General features: G+C 39.5%; 1 protein-coding gene across 2 annotated transcripts in view; it reads right to left on the bottom strand.

Moving 5' to 3' along the window:
- Window positions 1-26184, bottom strand: part of LOC129774401 (inactive dipeptidyl peptidase 10) — a 502809-nt gene that overhangs the window by 102848 nt on the left and 373777 nt on the right. For both annotated transcript variants that reach the window (XM_055778134.1, XM_055778135.1), the window contains one exon: window positions 6648-6775. In XM_055778134.1, the coding sequence (XP_055634109.1) occupies window positions 6648-6775 (128 nt within the window). The remainder of the gene's footprint in view (window positions 1-6647; window positions 6776-26184) is intronic.

The following is a 26184-nucleotide window of genomic DNA, read 5'->3' as shown; positions in this document are numbered from 1 at the left end:
CATCGACATCAGGTCGCCATCGTTCGCAAGAGTTAGGCATCGCTCGAACCACTCTCCGACGCATAATTCGTGTTGATTTGAAAATGTTTCCATATAAAATTCAAATGGTCCAACAACTTAACCCATCTGACTTACCACGTCGACTTGATTTTGCGAAATGGACCATCGAAATGGCCAAAAATGAACGTGGCTTTTGGCAAAAAATCATAATGTCTGATGAGGCGCATTTAAACTTGAATGGAGGAGTGAATAAACAAAATTGTCGGTTTTATGCTACTGAAAACCCTCAATTCATCGAAACGCAACCTTTTTACGACCAAAAAGTTACTGTGTGGTGTGGCATTTATGCCGATAAAGTCATCGGCCCGTACTTCTTTGAAACGAAAATGGAGCAACGGTAACCGTGAATGGGGAGCGTTATCGGACAATGATAACCGATTTTTTATTGCCATTTGTACGTGAAAATGAATTGGACAATTACTGGTTCCAACAGGACGGCGCTACATGCCATACAGCGGCTGCCACGACCAAATTATTGCGCGAAATGTTCCCCGGAAGATTAATATCGAAAAACGGCGATTATGACTGGCCACCGAGATCACCTGATTTGACGCCTCCTGACTTTTTTTAATGGGGATATTTAAAATCCAAGGTATACACTGGTAAACCAAGGACCCTGGCTGCGCTGAAAGATAATATCCGACAAGAAATTGCTGCCATATCAGCCGAAACATTGGGCAAAGTGATGGAAAATTCCGAAAAAAGGGTACATTTTGTGGTCAAGGCCAGAGGCGGTCATTTACGAGATATCATAATCAAAAAGTAGTTAGAACAAATCTCCTTGGACCAAAATAAATGAATTTAAAAAAAAAAATATTTTAAATTCTACTGCTTTACTTTGCTATTGCAAAAACAAATCCTTCCACTTTAAATGGCCCACCCTGTACTTTTAGAAAAGCTCTTCCGTTTGGCATTTCCATAGCCATAGCCGATTTTGCTTCAGCACTACGAAAGGATTTCTCTAGAGATAGGCAATAGGCAAAAATCGAAGATGAACCAAAACACGTGTAAGAAAAGCAGTTGCCAAAAATTATCTGAACATTCAAAACAGCCGTACTTGTCAGCATAAGTGAGAGACATGAGTACTAACATAAAGCAACAAAAAAAAAATCTAGAATCGAATATACGTAACCCGCGTAAATTCGAAAATCGGAATACTTTTTGAACAGTCCTCGTAGATGTTCTATTACTGATCAGGATCCCAAGCGTGCCGTGAAAGCGTTTAAGCGGAATCCCAATGCTCCGGTCAGGAATGTGACCAAAAAGTTGAATCTGTCCAACTTTTAGAGAGCCAAGGACCAGGAGAGACTGCATGTGTACAAAGTGCAGACGGAAATCGTGACGAACGGCAAAATACGGTGGGAAAGTCACGGGTCTGGAAACTGTACACCCAGATGCTGACGAAGCCTCACTGTCTCATCATTGATGAAACATGGAAACATGGAAAAACATCACAATTGAACTTATGAATTAAAAATTTGAATGTATCGAATTTAGTATCCAAACCCACATGTTGCTCTCCGCAAGAGGCACAGCGTTCTTTATTGGCACAATAAGCAGCCGTATGACCAACTGACTTGCACTTTTGACAAATCATTGGCTTCGGAATAAAAAGTTGCACGGCTAACCTCAATTTCTCTACCATCACGTAGTCCGGGAGAGCTGAACCAGCGAAGGTGACTCGAAACGAGTCGGACGGTGTAAATTTGGTTTCACCCCCTTCATGGGAGACTGTTCCGAGCTGGCGGCAACCCAAGATCTTAACAGTCATCGAGGGCAGTTTCTTAAAACGGCCAGTACCTTCACTCGTAATGTATTCGCACGCCAGACCCGTTTCGGTTATCACACCCTCAATTTCAACTACGTGAGAGGGAATGTAAACCCGATACTCAATTGTAAAATGCTGGTCGACAACAATCTTGTTTGCGTCCTTTCGATCAGTCACGACAACTCGCAATTTGTTTGGTCTAACCTTCGAAATTTCCGATACGGAGGTATACCTTGCCAGATCTTTCGCGATCTGCATGACTTTCAAAGCTTTTCCATTTGGTTTGGACCGAAAGCAAACAACCCATGGGCCAGTTCCAGATGCATCTTCTGGATAGACCTTGACACGGGGAGAGGAGGTAACAGAGGGGGAAGACGAAGTAACAGAGGGGGAAGACAAGGACAAGGATTGAGTGGGAAGGGAGACAACATGGGGAGTAGGCGAAGGTATGGATTGAGTGGTAGTGGAGATAACAGAAAGGGAACCCGAAGTCGAAGGTAGGGTGGGATCGTCAAGAGGTGGAGAGGAGAGATTTGCGATTTTTTTATGAGGGGGCTTATTAGCATGAGCTGATTCGTCCCCAGAAGAAACATCTTGCGATTTAGGAACACGTTTAAGTGTTTTCCCTTTTTTACCTAATGGGATGGGATTCATTGGTTTCATTGTCTGAGATCTCCATATTCGGAGACCCCCCATCTTCTGCCATTATAAATGGCACTTAAATTTAATTTTTTTTAAATATTTCACAATAATAAAATAAAAAATTATAATATTTCAAGAAAAAAAAATAATAAAATATAATATTTATATATATTTTCTCTAAGTGTATTTTTATGCGTATTCACCTAAATGCGCACCCCGCGCAGATAATATTCGACTCGTTCTGCACCGTCCAGTTGATCACGTGTTGGCGTCTATTGTTACACTGCTGTAGGTGTATTGGTGAGCGAGCGCTCCTACGTCGGCGGTGGAAATGGCGATGATTCGGCGATCAAAAGTGTCTCTCTATAGGCCTTCACCAGTATCTGCTGTGAGAGGCTATTCACTCCAGCTGGTGGGAATTGTTTAGCGCACTTCACAATTAACGCGCGATAGAAGAAGCACACTTGGTTGAGGAAAAAACACCAGCCAATAACAATAGCGGTTACCGAAACGCGAGGACAATAGCACAAAGCGTCCGATCGCTTCAAGCTGAACTGTGTGAATGTTCAGATGGCTTGTGATGTTCGGTTATGGTCCGCAATACGGATATGGTCTGCTTCGCTTTTGAAATTCGCGCATTTCGTTTTTGCTAGTGGTGGCATTCTCTCTCTTCAGAACCAAACCGCCGAGGTGAGGCAATCCGAGCCGGCTGCCGGCTCGGGCAAAATATATGAATGATACATTTTGAAGCAAAAATTAACTGGGCAAACGTATACCCTCCGACGCACGTTAGCTAAAGGATTTTCCAGAGGACTTTCTCCCATGTTTCAAAATAACCAGGCAATCGGTGAAACACAGGTTTTCTGGCGAGAGGTCGCCGCTTCAGACGGCAGGTCGGCGTTCGACTCGGATTGCGTCACCTGTGCGCCTTAGATAGGGACCTCATCCTAATAAATCGTATTCTAAAATAAATACATAATAAAAAATGTACTCCGGTGACGTTAATACTAAAGTACCAATATTGACAGCAATTACTGCTATTACCCGCATGAATTTATGCGAATGTGAGCAGAACAGCAGAACAGCGCGAAAAAGTTCATTGAGAACTAATAAGAACAATTGTCAGAATATTGAATTAGCTTAGAATGCAGAATGCAATGCAATTAGCAATGAAAAGAGAAAATGATCAGCTTGGTTGACGAGAATTACTCACAAAGTTGATTATATTCAGTTATCTGAAGAAATTTTGAACTATATTCATGCAACGATGAAAAAAATCCATCATTTTTAAAATCAGGTTGCGGGCCGCAGGTTGGCCACCACTGCTTTAGAGAATGCTTTACACTTTACAATTATTCAATTGTTTATCTCAAGAAAAAGAAAATTTCGTTCATTGTGATAGATGCGTATCAATATTCCATATCAATTGATGCAAACATCTTTGTCTGAGTCGGGACTTTATTCGCACCTTCTCCCGACTCATGTCCAATCACTGTTCGTTAGATGCACTACTCTTTCGTTTCAATCTTGCCAGCAGCAATCCCTGCGTTTGTGGCCAAGGTTATCACGACATCGAGCACATTGTTTGGTCGTGCGAGGTGTATCTGGTCGCCAGATCGAATTTAGAAAACTCCCTTCGGGCCCGAGGAAGACAGCCCAATGTGCCGGTGAGAGATGTGTTGGCTCGGTTAGACCTTGATTACATGTCCCATATATATGTTTTCCTTAAAGCTATAGATCTTCGTGTGTGATTGTCCCTACATCCTTAAACCATCCTTTCCTTCCTTTGCGGGTAATTCGTCCCCTTGCTATAAATAGTAGAATAAGTTGAAATGTAAATACACTATAGATATACGAATAGATTTAAGAAATGAGTGTTCATCAACATTGTTACAATTTCCTTATATCCCATCCTTCTCCTAAAAATATGTCACCCTCCTAAACTCGAGTACACCGCGAGTAATCGGTTTTCCACCTTACTAACCATAGATGTAAGAAAATTGTTTATATATATAGTTTTAAAATTATATTTAAGAATTCGGCTCCTTTAAACTTAAGTAACTGAGCCTGTAAAAATAAATTAATTAATAAAAAAAAACATCTTTGTGATTTATAATATTTAGGAATGCTCGAGTTAAAAGCATTCGAATTTTTTTTCCTATATGTTCAGTGTTTAGATTTTTATTTTACCCTCAATCAGTCTTCAGAAAACAAACGCAGCGCTGCGCTTGAGTTTAATTTTCATCAGCGCGCTCAAAGAAAACTCGTAACTTATCTTGGTGCGAAGAGCACAAAATTCATAAGCACGACAGCGCAAAATGTACCCGGCGCAGAACTCACATACTAAACATTTCTTCTCACTTGTCTGATGTGCGTCTCATTCTATACACATACACATCAAATTTTAGCGCTCGCTTTGTCTTCGTTCGTTCTAAGCAAAGTATAGAAACAACAGCGCGTCCCCTTTTGAACCGTAACCGTATTGTGTGAAGAAAAATATCTCAATAGAGAGAGCAATCCAGTTTCAAGCGCGCAGTATAGAAATACGGCGTAAGCACGGTGCAAATTTTAAGCGTAAAACTCAGCTCAACACTGGGCGCAAATCTCTACGTAAGAACGGCGTGCAAATTTTCAGTGTAAAACTCAGCTCACCACTGGGCGCAAATCTCTGCGTAAGAACGGCGCTGACAACCAAACATTTCATCTGTGTTTCGCAGCGTGCTCATTCGCCAGAACGCATGTGTGCACAAGGAGTGGGAGCTCAATTGGGTACAAAAATCTTGTTGCGCATCAGCACCGAGTTGCATTCTGAAGACTGCCCTCAATATATTCCTGTTGGACGTAGTCATGCGTCAAAAATTTGAAACATTTCGAAAATTTATACACATTATCTATTCCGTAAGCTTCTCCTTAAGGTTGGTGTGAGAGGGAGAATTTTGGTTAGTGAATTAAAAAGTAGTATATCAATCGGAGAGGGATTCACCGAATACAATATGCTACGTTTTTTTGTTTTACAAAAGAAAAAGGAATTCTGATTGGATAAAGAAACTCAATCATTTTTCGACAGTGGAATTGTTTTTCCCCAATCCAAATTTAATCCATTTCCCATCAAATTTTAATAACTTTCTCGAACATAATATTTGAATTGAGCTACGATGAGTGAGTGCGGTTTTTTTAACGAAATTATCAAAATTGGTCATATTGTTGCGAAACTGGGTTGGTTCGGAGATGTGTCTGGTTAACTTGGAGTGGAATTGGAGTTTTCTTCATGTGTTCTGTGAATATTTTCTGGGAGATTACTGGGTAATAAAGTACAATCCGAGCCTTGAATATATTATATTATGTGCCATGCAGATGTTTGAATTCGATGAGCTATCAAATCAATGATGGCTACCAATCGTATTTGTTTTATGCTGCGTCGTAAGATTGAGAAGCATAAAATTTGCACCCTCGACCATTCACCTGGCAGCGAATCAACGTAAAACTTGTTGGTTGTGGTTTACAGCGAAATTCGTGGTTGTACGATCAATTATGGGCATGTAATCAGTGCGGCTGTTGGTTGCGGCTCCTTCCATTGTCTCTCGGAAGTGAAGTATTCGGGTGGATTACGTTTTTATGTGCATTATCAACGGAAGCTTCAGTATCGCGGCTTCACTGATTCCCGGAATTGAAACACTTCTGCTCTGTTGTTGCAGATTGTGAGGAACACAATGGTAAATTATTCCGCGCGCACTGAAATGAATTACGTTAATGAGAATCTGGTTGAGGAGTGATTCCGGGAACGAATAATGATGAAAAAGCCAGATTAGAATGAATTGTCATTATTGATTAAATAAAACTCGAAAAGAAATGCGAGCATTTGAGCGACACTGTAGAGAACCGCTAAATAATAATTTTAAGCGAAACCTCGTTTCTATTTTGATACATTTTTGCGCTCTTCCGTTCGTTCGGTATGGTTTGTGCCACCCACAAATAATAAAAGCTTTCAGTGGCAAACCACGGTGCCTGCAGCTGACAAAAATGAAGCCGTTAATTTATCTCGTCCACGATGTGGCGTCCTCCCATCCCCAGGGGGGAGGGTTGCATAATCTTCCATTTTGCTCCATCATCGGTTAGTAAATGATAGCGTTAATTAATTATACAACAAGCTGCGGTTTGAGCTACGAGCGGGACTTACCTGGTTGTGATATCGTAAACGCTGTATTGAGCAAGAAAGGAATGGCGGAAAAGTTTCTTCACGTTCTGCGCCAGCAGCAGAAACTTCCGGTCTGCCGAGATGGAGAATTTGGCTGGAGCGAGCGTTTTCTAGAACAAGAAGGAATGAAACGAAAAAGGGGTGTAATTATCAAAGTTTTTTCTCTTCTCGAAACGTGTCAGCATTGGTTTCTGAGGGTTTTTTAGCCCAATTTGTACAATGGCTAGACAGCTGTTGGGGAGAAAATGGTTTTTAAATATAAACCTCCGGGTCACGGGACGTTTATCAATCTTTTTTTTTTTCGATGTGAATACTAAACTTTGTATACCGGAGGGGAAACAATTTTGCGGGAAAACATCGTAACAAGTGAGATTATTATGTTGGCGTAAATATTTCATAACCTCGCGCGTTATTTCCCATCGAGTGAAACAAATTATTCGTGCGGCGATATAAAAACGCCCTCAATGAATTATTCATCACATGAATGAATCAAGATGCCGATTCACATGGTAACGTATTCGATTTGTTCGCCTCACTCGGTTATTTGATTTGGTGGCAGAAGAGACAAAATATTTCTTTAAACGATGTCGTAAACATTGTCCTGAATGAACATAAAATCTATGAACTATGAACGATTCAAGGTTACCGTCGCGTGAAATGAATCTGAGCTTAAGTTTGTGACTCATTCCAATGTTTGGTCTCATCCGAAGTTATGATGAGGATTATTAATTACATTATAGGTTTCCATATATAAGTTATGTTTATGATTATAGTTTATTATGGTACGCTGAAATGAGTTAGTCCTTGATTAGATATGTGTTCCATGAGATTGACCTTAGACCCCTATAGCAAAATTTCTTCAATTTAGAAAGCCGTGGAAACTAGGCAAGGAATCGACTCAAACTTCAGAGAACATAAACCTTTGGTAAGAAAATAAACTATAGAAACAGTTGAAAAATGGTGGCAATATAGTTGCCTAACCCCAAAAACACTGCTTGCTGCTGCCTTGTAAGCTCGTTTTATTGTAACTTCCGTTATACAAAAATTAAAACAATATCTCTAGTGCCGCGATAAAACATATTTTTAGACCTTTTCCTCATTTTTATAACTTTCATTTTCCATCAAATGCATAATTTGTTTTAATGGAAAAACTGCATGAACTTACCCAGTAGATCCTAAATAGAACGATTACAGTGAAAAACTTATCAACTTGTTGCATTTTGAATAAATTTAAACAGGGACTCCTGCTTATGTTTACATTTGTTTTATAATGTTATTTTTTTATTGTGTGTAGTATTGCCTAGTGATTTTCTACCAATCTATCTAAATTCGGTTCAATATTCGTGGGTTGAACCCTTAAATTTCCACGTTGGGTAATTTTCAAACGGTTTTTTTTTGTTTTGTCATAATGTTTGCAACCATTTTCAAGCTTTTTTCGACAAGGTATGGTATATGCTAATCACTTCATTCGAAAGATAAAATGTCTACGAGTGATGGTTTTTTCAGAACTTGGGACCTTGGGAGTTGGGAGTTCAAGCAATATACAGTAAAATATTAGTTTTAGCATGTTTGGACTTGAATTTGTTCATGACTGCCTTCTATTAAATCGAGTATATGTATCAAATATAGCTCAAATCAAGACGTGCCTGAAGGACCCATTTTCTCGCACGAACTTGTTGTTTTGTTTGTTTGTTTGTTGGTGTTTTTTACTTGCCGATTTTCTAATCTTGTATGAATTTATGAACTTATGTCGATGAGCCTTGTTGAGTTTTTGAAAAGTACAACAATAATATTAAGTTGGGAAAAAAAGAAATCCATTATTTTCTCGGTAGATGGCTTCAAGGTTATGCTCGTTGGCATGACATTTCACAGCAAAAAAAAAAATCTTTTACTATTTTGCAGGGTGTTAACAATGGAAGTCAAGTGAAAATACGGTACATTCTACAGTTTTTATTTGATAAAGGTGAAAATGCAAGCCACCCCACTGATATTAAAAATGGTGTTTATGGTGCCGATACTATAACAGCTAATTACGTGCAATTTTGATTTTTTCGATTACGTTTACGCATTTTTGATGTTGAAGATGCACCTTGCACATGCAGGTCTGGTGTCGAAATTGTTGATAAAATCACAGGAAAAACCGAAGTTGACCGCCACGATATTAGTCGTAGCATCGCCCAGGATCTAAATATCAATCATAAAACAGTTTTGAACCATTTGCGCAGGTCTGGATTCACAAAGATGCTCGGTGTTTGGGTGCCACATCAAACACAAAAAATACGATAGATCGAATTTCTATCTGCGAAGCCTTGGATAAACGGAATGAAATCGACCCATTTCTTGAACGGAATGTGACTCAGGATTAAAAATGTGTCCCGTACGAAAATATTGTGTGATAAAGATCGTGGTCAAAGCATGGTAAAACAGCTCGAACAGTGACCGAACCAGGACTAACGGTCAGGAAGGTTTTACTGTGTATTTGGTGAGATTTGAAGAGAATCATTTTTGAGTGTCTCTCTCATAGAAGGCTTGGGTCTTATTGGCGAAAAACTATAGTGATCGATTTTCACAATCTCCTCTTGATCACACTTTCTTATCACTCAGGAAGTTTTGCAACACGATAAAAAGGTGGTAATCACTTGGTGCAAGGTTCGTTACCTTCACCTTTAAAATGGCAACAAAATGGTGCATATTTGACCCAAATCGGACAATCCTCAATATCTCAAATGAAGTTTTGAATTTTACGCAAAAATAATGGGTTACTTTTTCCCCAACTGTTGTATCGTTGGCGCCTCAGGGTTGGGATTTCCGGTTTCGATAGCTTATGTTGGGCCAATTTACAACACTGCGTTCATTCAAATCCACACTGGACGAAACCAATTTCCGTTTCCGTTTATTCGGTTACTCAACACAAAATTATAACTCGCAAATTTTATAAGACAAACTCTACACAAAACTACATTTATTCTCTTACAAAACTATACAAATTTATTGGACTTAAGACTAACAGTTATTTCTCGACCATTTTTGCGCAACACAATTACTTCCTTTTTAGTAGGATTCTGGCTTTTATATCTCGGCATACAAAGGTCCCTTGTTCGATTATCGTCGGTAATAGTGTAGGTGATGACGATGACGGTTCATTCAGTGAGGACACTCACTCTCTGCCATACTCCGTTCTCTCCGTTCGCTGTGTAACAACCGCAGGAGCGCGTTTAGGGGTGCGTTTCTACCAAACATTCCCACCCACCCTGAAATTCCACAATTTCTGCAAAGAATCCTCCTCATTTGGATGGGAATACTGGAAAGAAATGTAAACAGTCTTCGACTACATATGTTCTTGTGCTGAATCGGCATTGCAGTCAACTATCGGAAGCATACATATTTTCTCTACCGGTCGCTTCAAAATTCCTGTGGCAGTTTTTAATGTCACTACTCGAACAACACCATCTGGGCCTGGGTGAGTGGCGATGATTCTGCCCATTTTCCACCGCATGGGTGGCTGATTGTCATCTTGAATGACCACTAGTTTGTCAACATCGATTTTCAATGGAGGTTTCCATCGTTTGTTTCTCCCTTGAAGTTGACAAAGGTATTCTCTGCGCCACCGTTTCCAGAAATCCTCGAGTTGTCGTTGTACCAACTGCCATCTATTAAGCCGGTTGATGGGAATATTTTCGGTGCTTGGTTCCGGCAGTGCTTGGAGTGAGGAACCAATTAAAAAATGCGCTGGCGTTAGAGGATCTAAATCGGTTGGATCATCACTTAATGGAGTCAATGGACGTGAGTTGAGACAGCCTTCCACCTGAACCAGTAACGTTGACAAATTTTCTACCAACACCGGATGTTCTCCAACGACCTTCAGAAGATGTTTTTTCGCAGAACGGACCGCTGCCTCCCATAAACCTCCGAAATGGGGAGCACGTGGAGGATTAAAATGCCATTGGATACCATATTTGGTGCATTCCTTGGAAATCGTATCACGGTAATCGTTGCTCTTCATTCTTATGAAAATTTCTTTTATTTTATTCCAGGCTCCGACAAAATTTGTCCCGTTGTCAGAATAGATGTGTGCACACAGCCCCCTTCTTGATATAAACCGGCGTAGGGCTTGAAGGAATCGGTCAGTCGACAGGTCAGACACCAACTCTAGATGCACGGCCTTTGTGCATAGGCAAATGAAAATGGCAACATATGCCATCGTTGTGGTACGTCGAGGAGCTACTCGTACGTAAAGAGGTCCGAAGTAATCAACTCCGATATTCAGGAATGGACGAGATGGCGTGACGCGTGCTGCTGGCAGTTCCCCCATAAACTGACGGACTGTTGATGGCTTTGCTCGAAAACATTTCAAGCATTGGTGAACTACATTTCGGGCGACACTCCTTCCTCCTAATGGCCAAAATTTCAACCTGACTGTTCCCAACAACAACTGTGGACCAGCATGCAATAGTCTTTCGTGATAATATCGCATCAGCATACGAGTAAATACGTGTCGAGCCGGCAACACCGCTGGATGTTTTGTATCCTCTGTTTCGTTCGAATTCGATAGTCTACCTCCTATTCTAATCAAATTTTCTTTGCAGATGTATGGATTATACCAACGCAACGCTGATTTTCTCGACACCGGTTCTCCTTTGGATAGGCTCTTCCACTCATCAATGAACGTTTCCTGATGAACTCGACGAATTATTGTGTTTTCTGCTTGTCGTAGCTCTGCAGTGGTAAGGAATGTGTTTGGCTCCTTAGTCTTGCATGTTGATTGAAGACGATTGATCAACCTCAGCCAATATGCGGTGCTTCTTATTAATTTAGTGTAAGTGGAAAATTTTTCAATGTACCACTCACTGAACTCCTTGATTGCGGAACTGGTGTTACTCGTGATTTTTCTAGGACGTAGTTCCTCTTCTAGTTCAGCAATGCTGTTTAAGTTGAAATCGGGCCAGGTACTTTCTTCTTGTTCCAACCATCTTGGTCCATGCCACCAAATCTTGGACATTGTGATTTCATGGGGTGAAATTCCTCTGGAAATCATATCTGCTGGATTGTTGATACCTGGAACATGTTTCAATTGACAACCTTCAGAAACAGCTTGTATTTTTGCCACTCTATTGGCCACGAAGGTGGTCCATGTCGTTGGAGTTGCTCTTATCCAACGCAGTACACATGTGGAGTCCGTCCGAAAATAACCTTTTGATTTAAATCGCGTTGATTCGCGTACCTTCTCGTACAGTTGTACTGCCAAAAGTGCACCACACAGCTCGAGTCTGGGAATCGTCTGGCATTTTAATGGCGCCACCTTGGATTTGGAAGTGAGAAGCCGGGCTTGAATTTTCCCGTTTACATTCTGGCTTCGAATATATAAACATGCACCATATGCCTTCTCCGAGGCATCCGAAAAGCAATGAATTTCTATCATGGTTGCATCGGGGATGACCACGCATCGATCTATTTGTATTTCATTCAATGATGGAAGCTCCGCATGATACTTCAACCACATCTCTGCAACTTTCGATGGTACAGGTTGATCCCAATCTAGACCTTTGTTATTTGCGTCTTTTAATGACCATAGCAGCTGCATAATGATCTTGGCTGCAGTAATCGTAGCTCCTAATAGCCCTAGTGGATCAAACAACGATGCAATGACGGACAGTATTTGGCGTTTGGTGAGCTGCTTGATCGTTGTTGGAGATGGAATGTTGAACTGGAAAATTAATTTATCCCCCTTTGGGATCCAGGCCAATCCTTAGGCCTTTATAGAACGATCTGTTTCCATTTTGAATTCGACTGAGTCGCACAGTGCTAGGTTTTCTTTGGGAATTCCTTCCAGAACTTCTGATCGATTGCATGCCCATTTCCGTAGTTTGAATCCGCCTCCATAATTTGATTAAGCTGTGTTTTTAAATTATTTATGCTGTCTATGTTGTTTGCTCCTGTGATGATGTCATCGACATATGTGTCCTCTATTATAGATTTGGCTGCCAGTGGAAAGTTTTGCTCCTCATTCATTGCCAATTCTTTCAACGTTCGAGAAGCCAAGAAAGGTGCGGGTTTTGTTCCGTAGGTAACGGTGTTCAACTCATATGTACCAACGGAATCCTCGTGTGGAAAACGCCATAAAATGCTCTGCAACGTTCTATCCATAGGACACACATTAACTTGTCTGAACATTTTCTCTATGTCGGATACAAGCATAATTTGGTAAGTTCGACTACGCAGAATTATTGATCTTAAATCATCTTGTACCACCGGCCCTGTCAGTAGTACATCGTTCAGAGATACACCTGTGGACGTCTTACAGGAAGCATCGAAGACGACACGCACTTTGGTAGTTGTGCTGGTTTCCTTTATAACCTGGTGATGTGGCAAATAACATCTCTTCACACTATCACGCTCATCAGCGTTAATTTTCCTCATATGACCTAGCTCCAGGTATTCTTGCATGAATGCGGTATATTCATTATTTAATGTGGAATCTCGAGCCAACCTCCTCTCAATTCCCTGAAGACGCCGGAATGCGATGTCCCTTGACTCGCCCAACCGTGGATAAACGCCTTCATCTTTCGGTAGTGACACTATGTACCGTCCATTTGCTTCTCGCCGAACAGTCTGCTGGTAAAATAGTTCACAGCGTGTTTCTTCCGGTGAATATTTCGTTGATCCAATTTCCTCGCAGAACCAAAATCGAGCAATTAAATCGTCCAGTTTTTCGGAAGCAGAAACGTTGCAGTTGATGTGGATGCCATGGTTTGGAACGGATATTCCTCCACACACTATCCACCCAAAAACGGATTCGGTGAGTATTGGTAAATTTTCTCCTAATGTTTCTCTTTTTCCAGATTCAAAAAATTCAAAAAATGCCTCAATGCCAAGAACCAGGTCCACCGCCTTGGATTCGAAGAATGCAGGATCCGCCAACTTAATTCCATTTGGGATGGACCAACCTTTGGTATTTACCGTTGCTGTAGGAAGATTGACCGTGACCTTGGGTAGGACTAGGAAATTCATCTCCCGCATGTAGTTTGAAATCCGAGACTTAACTGCTGTATGTATCCTATGGTGAACCTTGGTTGCAGCTTGTCCAATTCCAAGAACTGAAATATCCACTTCGTCTCGTTTCAGTTTCAACCTTTGACATAGCCGCTCGGAAATGAAATTACTTTCGGAACCAGAATCTAAAAGTGCGCGAGCTGGATACCAACTGCCTTCACAGTTCTCTATCAGCACCACCGCTGTTGCCAATAAAATCGATGATGAAAATCGCTGCGCACTTCCAGACAGTTGAACATCGCTTGCTGCAGTGTTTGCCACACGGGAGGAATTAGAACCTGATGAACAGCCAGCTTCTTCGGAGTTACAATCATTTCTTGCGACTGATGCTATTTTGACATTCGAATCCTTACCAGATTTAAAACACACAAGCGTATGATGACGACCCTTGCAGTTTCTACAGCTATATTTGGATTCGCAAGTTCTTGCTTGATGTCCGGTTTTAAAGCAATTTCTGCAAAGCGAATGCGTTTTTAGCAAAGTATCCCTTTCTGATACTAACATAGACCGAAATCTCGAACATTGGTATAAAAGATGATTCTCCTTGCAGGCAACACATCGTATCGTGGCAGTTGGGAAACTATTGAAATTAGCCTTTCCCGTGCCGAATTTCTGCTTGTTTTGGGTTGGGAATTGTGGCACACCTCTAGTGTCCACCGGTTTTGGCGGCAATGATTCCAATACTCCTATGCGTCGATGCAGGAAATCAGTCAGGTCTGCAATCGTATCCTGTTCCTTGGTTGAAGATACCTCCTCCCAACCTCTACGCGTGACGGGGTCGAGACGTGTTGAGAGCATGTTTACCAGTAGCAAATCCTTATAATCTACTGGTCGTATGATTTGATCGAGTGTTTGCACTATTCGTTCGAAACTTTCCAACAGATTGTGTAGCTCGGGTACAGATTCCTTTGAAAGAGTAGGTAATTTAAACAAAGACAATACCTGCCGCTTTTTGAGTTGCTTGCAATTATTATATCTTTTCATAAGCATATCCCATGCTATTTGATAATTGGCTTTGGTTATTGGAAGTGGATCGATCAAATTCTTCGGTTCTCCCATCAGACAGTCTTTTAAATAATGAAATTTTTCAACTTCAGGTAGGTCTGCCTTCAAGTGGATCAATGAGGAGAATAAATCACGAAAACTTAGCCATGCGTCAATATCCCCATCAAATGTTTGTAGTTTGATCTGGGGTAAGCGCACGTGGTCTGGTGGTTCCTGCATAGTCATGTCACCAACTCGAATGGACTGATTGGGCGTCAATGGTTCACGTCGTTCCTTGATCTTATCCATTAGGAATGCCTTGGTTTTGTAATAACGGGTGCTGAATTCTTGCCTTTCCTCGTCGAAATCGTCCTGCTCGGCAACAAAATCATCATGAGCCTTAATCTCGATCAAAGTATCGCCAAATTTTTCCCACAATTCATCCAATTTTTCTAAGCGTATATCTATTTGACTATTTGTAACCTCCTCCTCAAACTGTTCGGTAAACTGCCAAATATCATTAAATGTTACCATAACTTCCTTCAGCCTTGTTTTCAGCAATTTTAGGGACGGTGAACGTTTGCTGGATGACGATGTTGATGGCGGCATGGTTGCTCACAATAAAACGCTGACACAGTACAATATTTTCTTAACCAATTCGAAATTCTGGTGTAATGTTTTCGTAATGTTTCGAAACTACGTTGATGCTTCTCCGTTGGATATTGATGGTCCACTTGATTGTGTCCGTCAACAGCACCTCGCGGTTTCCCGATGGTTGGTTCAATGGCTCGTACGATGTATAGAACACGTTGAAAGATAACGGTTAGTATTCCGAATTGTACGCTTCGACTGGACATACACTGAACTATGTATAGTTACCTTACAAAAAATAAATCTGCTCCGGTTCAGTGTGTCCGCCCACGGTGCACGATGCGACAACAACGTTGCCTAAGGTAATGTTGCGCTCCAAAATTGAAATGGTTGAACTAAGCTTTCTATCGATTTCTTCCAAATGCACTTCCTTTGTATTGTCGCCGTTGTTGAATTGCATTTAAGCCTCCATTACGATGCGCGCACACATAATTTAAAAAATACGAGTGTTAGAATGGTATTTGTCACCTAGCTTGGCTGGACATATACTGATCTGTTCTACTAACCTGACCAAACAAATCAGTTGACCGTTGTCCAACTCAAGTATTCCGCCGAACCAGTATAGATGTGGAATGACGAATTCAAAAATCCTTTTGATTGTCGATCCTTTTTGTTCGCTTCTGAATTTGCGATGGCGATTTCTTTTTTGTGTTGAGCCTTGAATAGCTTAATTCCTTTTCCTGGTTATCCTGTCCGTCCTGCCGGTTCCTCCAGAATCCGGTTCGAAGGACCAAAATGTTGTATCGTTGGCGCCTCAGGGTTGGGATTTCCGGTTTCGATAGCTTATGCTGGGCCAATTTACAACACTGCGTTCATTCAAATCCACACTGGACGAAACCAATTTCCGTTTCCGTTTATTCGGTTACTCAACACAAAATTATAACTCGCAAATTTTATAAGACAAACTCTACACAAAACTACATTTATTCTCTTACAAAACTATACAAATTTATTGGACTTAAGACTAACAATTATTTCTCGACCATTTTTGCGCAACACAATTACTTCCTTTTTAGTAGGATTCTGGCTTTTATATCTCGGCATACAAAGGTCCCTTGTTCGATTATCGTCGGTAATAGTGTAGGTAATGACGATGACGGTTCATTCAGTGAGGACACTCACTCTCTGCCATACTCCGTTCTCTCCGTTCGCTGTGTAACAACCGCAGGAGCGCGTTTAGGGGTGCGTTTCTACCAAACACCAACTGAATATTATATATTCCACTAAAATATTAGTAATTCTTATAACAAGCTGATTTACGTGATATATTTTAGACAGTATCTTAAAAGTTTGAAATGAGAACATGTGTTAATTAATAGGTGTCGATTTTTAGACCTCGTCGACCCCCAAAAAAATAGTTTTTGTTTGTGTCGACCCCTGGGAAACCGAGATCGAACCGAGGGGTCGATATCGACCACTTTGAGAAACCCTGGTATAGATGTTTGCAATGGATCCGGAGAATTTAACTGAGTATCGTAACGCAAAGTATTATCTGTTTCTGATCTGTTGCATCGACTTTGATCCGTTTTGTTTTGATAAAGTTGTGCAGGATGGAAGCCGAGAGAAGAAATTTTATGTAGACACCACCATTGAAAACCCGGCGTGATCAGGTACAAAAATCGCGAAATTGTTGGAAGTGGTTAGATCGACCGTGATGTGCTAAAGCGTTTCCGCGAACGTACAACTGTTGTTCGGGGTAAGTATTTATTCGATAGAACTCTTTCTGGTCTACAAAACTATGTTAATTGTATTTTTGTGTTATTTAATTTTTTAATTAGATTTGAGGCTCAGCAATGGAATATCAAAAGGTCAAAACGCTGCCGAAGCAGCCCGGGACATTTGCGACGTGTATGGAGAAGGTCTACAACACGGAAATGGTTTGCAAAGTGGAAAAATGGTGACTTTGACGTCAATGACACGCCTCTTCTGAATTCGATGAAGAACGTCTCAAAATACTTTTGAAGGAGAACGGTCGCTAAACCGGTGGTGAATTTGCGGAGAAAATGAACTACGTTCAAAACTCAGGGCACTCATTGACCATCCTTGTGTTGTTACAGAATAAATACGTCCACGCAACAATCATCAGCGATGGAGATCGATCCACGGTTGAAATAAGATCGATTCATCCATACAACTGCTCTGCTCTGCAAATACACATCGGGCTGCTGTTCTATAAAAAAAACTCAACAATGATCAATCAACTGTCTCCGCTGTCCGGTCTAACTGGATAATGGAAGAACAGAAGGAAAACTCTTACGCCTAAATGGCTACTGTGTAAATGTGTACCATATGCAATGGGATAGAAGGGAATACTCTAACGCCAAAAAATGGCAACTGTGTAATGTGCTAATTATGGATATGATAAACATGTGACATGTACACGAGTAAAATTCGGCTCTGTTACCGCTAAAATGCTAATGAGCCTATAATAAACAAAAAGCAAAAAAAAAAACTTATTGATATAATAACTGTTTTTTGTTTAAATAAAAGCCACACTTATTCCCCAACGCAATACCACCCGGAGAATCCGTTTGCAAGAACGTTATTGTAATTGTCTGGAGGCCAAAAGAGGCGTTCGAAAGATGCACAACATGGGTGTCGAAACATACGTGAGGATTTTGGACAGATTTTGATATAAAAGCATTTTGTGTACCTTTAACCAATCTCGAGATACAATTGATTTTGCGATTCCGGATTGAGAATTGTTTCATCAGAACATGAAATTTTCGTTTTTTGGCAACTTCGGAATTGAAATGAATACTATAACTCTTCAACTATGTTTTACACTGGTCAGTGTAGTTCATGAGTGCTAAAAAAAAAGAAAACAGGCCAAATCGGAATTCCTATTTTTCGACACCTTCAAAAATGGTGACCTAAACCGACCTCCCCATGGTCCTGACCGGCCATGTACTTTTTGCAGCGAACCTACTCCCAATTGGACGTAAATAGGGGCTGTCCACATACCACGTGGACAGAAAAAGCACGATTTTAGACTCCTCCCTCCCCCTCCGTGGACAAGCGTGGACATTTTTATACCCCTCCCCCTGTTGTCCACGTGGACATTTTTCCTTATTTTATAGAATAATTTAGAAAATAATTGCATTGCGGATAAATTAAATTTCAATTCCAATTAAAGGGGAACCCTTGTCTAGATGGTTGAAAAATAATGAATTTTAGTGATTTTGTTTCGGTTGTTAGGAATAAAATGAAGCGTTCAAATTTTTTAGTTATTGTTTAAGGTATATTTGAAGATGCATTTTGAATTTTTTGAGTGCATGAGTAATGATTATTACGCTGTTGACAGCTGGATGCGTAGATGCTCTCTGAAAATCGGTACCATGCTGGTGGTATCGGGTCTGAAGCAACGGGGTGTCGTAGAACAAATTCCAATTCATATTTTGAAACTTTAGGACAATACCTGAAGCGTTACATAGAGGTTTTTGAAAATTCTGAAAATTCCAAAGTGGCGGCATTTTTTGTTAAAAATGAGTTATTTTTCATGCAAAATCGCTGTTCAGAAGCTCATAAAAAATCGAAAAAATGAGATATCAAAAAACGGCTATGTAACGCTTTAGATAATCCGTTTTTACATGCTGATAAAAAATTTCAGCCAAATCGGTCGAGTAGATCCTGAGATATCGAGACCACCAGTTGAAAAAACATGGTTTCGAGAAAAACGCGTTTAAAAATTCGTACAACAATACGGTATCCCTTGAAATTATATATCGAAAAATCCTTTTAGTACACCATTTCTGAGGGCATAAGCTTTCCAAAAATGCAATAAACAAAAATTATATTTTTTTTCAGATTATTCAGTTTATTTTGTTTCAAATTGTACTAGCTGTACCCTGCCACGCTGTAGCACATTGAGGTTTTATGACAGAGAAATGATTAGCAAAACGAATACGGTCCGCATCCGAATATAAATCATACAATTCCAAAGATTGATCTTGAGCAATCCCAATCGAATAAAAATAAATGGAGTCAAAATCATTATCAGATACAATTTTAGTTCACGATTTTTAAACACTTTCAAAGAAATGTGCTGCCATCACATAGAATACATATTCAGTACTAGAAAATTAATTACGTTCACAGCATAAATTCAGAAGTGTGCTCATTCAATCTTGAAATCTTAAAGGTTCCTGTGGTGTTGGCAGTAGCAACAACAATCTATGAAGTGGATTGCATATTGAATCATAATATGTATTCCATCAGTGCCGAACTTTTCGAGTTTTTGAAGCGCACAAAAACGAACAGAAGTTTTGTATGCATAGATTATTTTTTATAAATAAAAAAAACAATTTCAAGAAACGAAAAGATTAAATAGGGAGCATGCATTGATATCTATTGATCCTTTGTCAAGATTGAGGAGTAAAGGGTTGTTTTTTTAAGGGATTTTGGAACACCTGTAGCTTCGATATAAATTATGACATGAATATAAAAAATACAGCATTTTCAGGCTACAAATTTCTAGTTCAGGGATATCGTACGTACATATTTTTAGTCTGATGTGTATAGGCGTTGTAGACAAAACAAATTGTAAGAAAAGATAAAGCGCTTTTGTTTGCTTTCAAAGTTTCTATAAATTTTAAAAATAAATGTCCAATAACAATCCAATCAACCTGATTGTTTCGCTTCCATTTGGTTCATATAAAGTTTCATTAGAACTATTTACTATAGATATATTCTCTATCGAATTAAAAATTATCCTATAATTTTGAATTAGGAATATTTCATGAAATAATGAACGCACAACAAATCGATGGTCAAATATGCCCACCGTAAACTTGAAAATATTTTATACAAGGTCCAGTTGTGGCTTTGACGAACGCATGATTTTATAACAGAGTTAGAGCGTTTCAAAAATCACTCAAAATTTTCGATTTCGCATTTTGCTCCTTTATTTTTGTTTTTTGTCGAATGTAGTTTTTTGCCCACTTCGGAATACGATCGGTCACAGGAAATGTTGGTTCATTTACACATCCGATTCACTTTTAGTCGTCAGCGCAATACGAGACTACTGATTTAAGTGATAGAGGATCATAAGAAATCTTCCACGCCTATGGTCAAATCTTAACTACGAATGAATTATTGAACTTTTCCTCGAGACCGGTTTTTACCTTAAACTGACTTTAATTCGAGAAGTACGCTGCTTATCACAATTCAATAAGCTTTGATTTAGTTGAAAGAAACAATCCAGTTTATCATTCGCTTTTGGAAATTTAACAAAAAACACAATATTTCAAATTTATTCCTTTCGCTACATCTAAGCTACATGGTTTCATTAATTGAAATGCTCTACAACTGCATTCAACGTAAAATTTTCTCATCGTTCAAATGAGTAGCATAATTGTTCTAAGTAGTGTACCTTCTAAATTTTAGTCGGTTCAAGACATGAAATTAGGCTCAAGAAAAGTTCAACAATGTCCTAGTAACTAGGGATGCATGGGCAATCTTATGCAAATATAAATATTGATTCCTAGAAATTTCTGAAATAAAAATATTTTATAAAACTGATTCCACACGCAATTCTGTATGAGAAACAATACAGACATTATTATCCTTTGTTTAGGAGCAACACGAATTCCCCTAGATACGGTCCTGGGCCATCAATAGTCTAATCGAGAACTGGGGGACATTGAACCGCAATGTGTACATCAGCTGGTTCAAACGGAATCATTATACGTAGAGCGATAAACAAAGGAGTTGTCATTCCACATGTGCGAGAAGAAACAGAAAGCAAACAATTGGATTTGCCGCTTTCTCCTATTTGGGATCTCATCTCAACCGAAGCGATCACAGTGGTGAATTATTCACCACAGCAACCGAAGATCAGAGATCGGAAAACATCGCACATGTGAAGGATCAATAACAACATCAACAGCGCGGAGAAAAATTGCAACTAGCGGAGCGACGGTAGTTCTAATCGGTCGACCAGAGGAGACACTATAACTCGGTCGTAAAGCAGCGTATCGGTCTGCCACGGAAATATATTCAATTACTTCGGTCGAAATTAGTGTTATTTGTTATGTACTGTGAATTATGAAACCTGTAAAAATATAATAGAAAACCTGTAAATAGAAGAAGTGTAACATGGAATAAAATTGTATAGATGTGTAATATTGTGAACTGAACTGTTTTGTGTTTTATGTATGGAAGGAAATATTCGGTAGTGCATTTCTGCGTTGTTTGTTTGCTGTCGGTATTTTGAAGCCGATATATTTTGATGTGGCCGGCGGCATAATCATTGGTGTTTTGTGTGGGGTAAAAGAGTTTTCCCTTCGATGTTGGGGGCCTGGAACGGAGCTATCGGAGATTTAGAATTTTGACGGCCAGGCTCTCCAACATCCTTAGACTAGCTGTTCTCGAGATATAACAAAATGTATAGAAAATTATATTTGATGAAAAATCATTAACCCATATCATTAAGTTTCAACTCATAATGGTTGAGGTTTCATGATATGAATCGTTTAATTTTAATTTGTTTTGGTTTGCACGGATTAAAAGTGGTAATTTTCAATTGGAAGACGAAGAACGTTCCGGACCGCCAAAAAAGTTTGAAGATGAAGATTTAGAGGCTTTACTCGATCGATATCCGTCACAAACACAACAAGATCTTGCAGATACACTCGGAGTAGATCAGCAAACCATATCCGATCGTTTAAGAGCAGTGGGAATTATCCGAAAGATAGAACATTGGGTGCCGTATGAATTGAAGCCACGAGACGTCAAACGCCGTTTTTTCACGTGCGAACAACTGCTCCAATGGCATAAAAAGAGAGTTTGTTGTATCGAATCGTTACTGGCGATGAAAAGTGGGTCCATTACGACAATCCTAAACGTCGGGCAACGTAAGGATACCCCGGCCATGCATCAACATCGACGGCCGCGTGGAATATTCACGGCCAGAAGGTTATGCTGTCCATTTTGTGGGACCAGCTGTGTGTGCAGTACTATGAGCTGCTAAAACCGAATGAAACCATTACGGGAGACCTCTACCGATGACATTTGATTTGTTCGAGCCATGCACTGAAGTAAAAACGGCCACAATACGAGCAAAGACACGATAAAGTTATTTTGCAGCACGACAATGCTTGGCCGCATGTCGCAAAATCGGTCAAAACATACTTGGAAACGCTGAAATAGGAGGTCCTATCCCACCCGCCGTATTCTCCAGACATTGCTCCGTCCGATTACTACCATTTTCGATCGATGCAACATGGCCTGGTTGACCAGCACTTCTCCAATTTTGATGAAGTCTATATTTGGATCGATTCGTGGTTAGACGACAAACTGGCCGATTATTTCGCAAAGGGATCCATGAATTGCCAGAAAGATGGGAAAAGTTGTGACTAGCGATGGGCAATACGCTGTAACCATTTTTGCAGAATAAAGCATTGATTTTTGAAAATAAAAACGAAGAAATTTACCGGTACTCCTATTAAATTGACCTCATTGGGTGCTAAGTTCTGCTTATTTATAGAAAAGGGAATGGAGAACGGACAAGTGGTTAAGGGAAATGTAGCGGGCAAAATCTGACATGCGTGAGTATACCCCTTCGAGCCTCTAAATCAGCAGCCAGTCAAATTCTTTAATTGCATTTTTTAACATTACCAAGCAAGATGGTCGATATCATGATATTCTTGACAACAATTACAACAATTACAATTACATGAAAACGTGAATTGAGCACAAATTGACGAACAACAACCTAAAGATCAATCTAATAAAATCTGAATATACACAAGGCTATATAAATTGATTGTGTCTATTAATGCCTCCGGTTTTAGATGCGCAAAGAATTGCTGCAACCAATTTTCTTTATACGAACTAGCAAGAATTAACCTATTGTCAAATTAGAAACCCATTACACAAAAGCTTTTTGTTTTCAATGAAAATAAACTCACTTTAATAGGTCGTTAATTTTCGCACCAACTCACGCTTTTTTAATACAGATTTAAAAAAAAACGAAAGTTTTTGGAAAAGACAATTTATTTTTCCTTTTGTACTTCCGGATTCGCGACAATACTCGTGACTTAATCCCCGCCGCGCCATATATGAAATATGGAGTCTTTATCGGTTAATTACTTAAGTCCGATTCCACTTAGGTTGTCTACTACTAGGCGTAAAATCTACTTAAACTCTATTTGAAACGACTATGCTCTGACTATGTTTGAAAATATGCTCGTTTCAAGGCTCTCGTCAAAACTTTGGGAAGAATAGAGTTAGACCATCCAAGATTATCTATAAGATTATTCCAAGATCATTCCTCCATTGATTCTACCAAGTGACGAATGCCTATTATCGGCTAATGAATAATTTATAATACGCATCGACTCACATTGTAAGCTAACGCCCGAACTGTAGGCAAAAAAAAGGCTCGTTGTGGGAGAAAACGTGTGGCTAGTAAAATCGGAATAACATACCCATTTTAATCGTAAAATTGTTTACTTTTTTCACTATATTCACTGTTTATGTTTTAAGGGGGTATTCTAGTGTAGAGACACGAATTTCGAACGTTTTTTCGAGCTCCGTAAAAACAAAATAAAGAGCTTGAGCTTGGGTAGACTGTACAATTCGTAGTTGCTCTCCGTTATTGACCTGAACCACAGACACAGAATGACGCGTGGGACTAGCGTTACATTCTCGTTGTGCAATTTTCGGTGATTCGAGCTTCAAATGGTCATTAACGACGCCGGCGTTTGTCAAGGAAGAGATAGCTGTTAGTAGGTGGGGGTTATGAATACCAGGATTCACTGTGGTAAGTGATGTGATTATGTGAATACGAACTATCGACCACTTGACGAAACGAAAATTCAAAAATCAAAAGCATATCGAAGCGGCAGAATATATTAAAGGTTGACCTGAAAAGGTCTCCTTTGCAGTAGGATCGGAACTGCGACATGTAATGTGAATCTGTAAGCGCGCAAAACAACCACTAGACGAAACGAATACTCTGAATTGAAAACCATTTCATAGCGGAACTGAATACATTGAAGGGTTGCCTGAAAAGGTCTCCTCTGTTCGACGAAATGAAAACTCGAAAATCAAATCCATTTTGCAGCAACTGAAAATAATAAAGGGTGACCTGAAAAGGTCTCCGCTGAAATAGATTTTTTTTTGTCTGTATTATAGTGATTTTCAACTCATTTGGCTGGTTCGTCACTTTTACTTCCATTTTTGGAAGAATGTCGGGAGTGAGAATTGAACTCGTGACCTTCAGCGTGAGAGGCATGGATGTTACCACTACGCCAGATCGCCTCCCCTCAAATAGGATCGAAATTCCGGTAAGTGATTTGTTTTTCTAAGCGCGGACACAATTACCGGACGAAACAAGAACTCGAACATCAGATTCATTTCGTAGCAACTATTGCAGGGTGTCCTAAAAAAGGTTCCTATGTTCGTTGAAACGACCACTCAAAAATCAAATGCACATCGCAGTGGCTGAAGATATTAAACCCGAAAAGGTCTTCTCTGCAATAGGATCGGATACGCGGTGCGCCGTATAAACAAAACAAAGAATATTTTTACCTTTCATTGAATTATTATTTATTCATCTATCTTTTAACAATAAAACAAAAACTGAACGGAGAAAAAATATTCATAACTAGAATAGTTAAGAAAGTTGTACCAAGTTGTGAAAGTTGTGAACGCCAGTTCACGATTCCAGCCCTTCTGGTTATCTGAAATAAAAAAATTGAACAGATTCTGAATCAGTAAAGATGTCGCTATCGCATGAACCACGGACAAGCCAGAAACATCTTTTCTGACAAAATGGCGGCCGTTTGAAAAACAAAATGCGGTTTAAAACGTTTTTCCTTGCGTTTCCCGATTTTTTAAAAATAGTGAAATTTAAAAAACAAATCGTTTCTGTAGAGGTTCATGCGATAGGGAGATGCATGCATATTCTCGAATGCCTAAACTACAGAAATATAAAAAAAATATTTTTTCAAATTTCTAGACTAGAATACTGCTTTAAGGGGGTAGTACACTATGGAAACTTGAAAAAATTGTAAAAAATATTTCTGGCTTAATATGTTCTCTGGGACTACTTTACTACTTTACTGTAGTTTTTGTCCCAGGTTTGTTCGATGCTCTGTTCCAAAGTTACAAGTTAATTAGTGGACCTAAGTCTTTGCGTAATGAGCTAATGAGCGCGGAACCAAAATTTAAATCGCGTTTTTCTCGAAACTAAGTTTTGCAAACTGGTGGGAGTTCTATCTCCGGAACGGTCCATCTGATTTTGATGAAATAGCTTTTCCCAGATTCTCCACTAAATTTTCTGTCATCGTATATATTTTTCCTGTCATCGTATATATTTTGAAAAATAAAATTTTAGTGAATGTTCTTGTTTCGATTTTTGAGCCAAAAACGCAATTTTTGTTTACAAAAAAAAAGTCGCAATTTCGTCAAAAATCAATACTTTGATTTTTTTTTATTGTGTGAAAATAGTGGATTTTGTGCCTACAAACTACGATCTGCGGAAATAATTGATGTTTTTTGTGGAGGCGATCTGGCGTAGTGGTAACATCCATTCCTCTTACGCAGAGATCACGAGTTCAATTCTCACTCCCGACATTCTTCCAAAAATGGAAGTAAAAATGACGAACCAGCCGAAATGTGTTGAAAGACACTATAATAGAGAAAAAAAAATAAAAATTAAAAATAACATCCGCTTCCGTGTTGCATGGAATGTTAACGGCGAGCGGTAAATAGCATTAGTATGAGCGGTTCAAAAAGTTTAAGTTAGTTACCTATTTTTATCAGAGAAACCAATGAATATGTTTGAAGATGCCGAATTGCAAACTTTATTGGACTGAAACTGCTAGTA

This window comes from Toxorhynchites rutilus, chromosome 3, assembly GCF_029784135.1.
Source record: "Toxorhynchites rutilus septentrionalis strain SRP chromosome 3, ASM2978413v1, whole genome shotgun sequence".
NCBI classification, from domain to species: domain Eukaryota; kingdom Metazoa; phylum Arthropoda; class Insecta; order Diptera; family Culicidae; genus Toxorhynchites; species Toxorhynchites rutilus.
The sequence above is the reverse complement of the archived record's forward strand: the minus strand, read 5'-3'. Positions and strand labels throughout refer to the sequence as shown.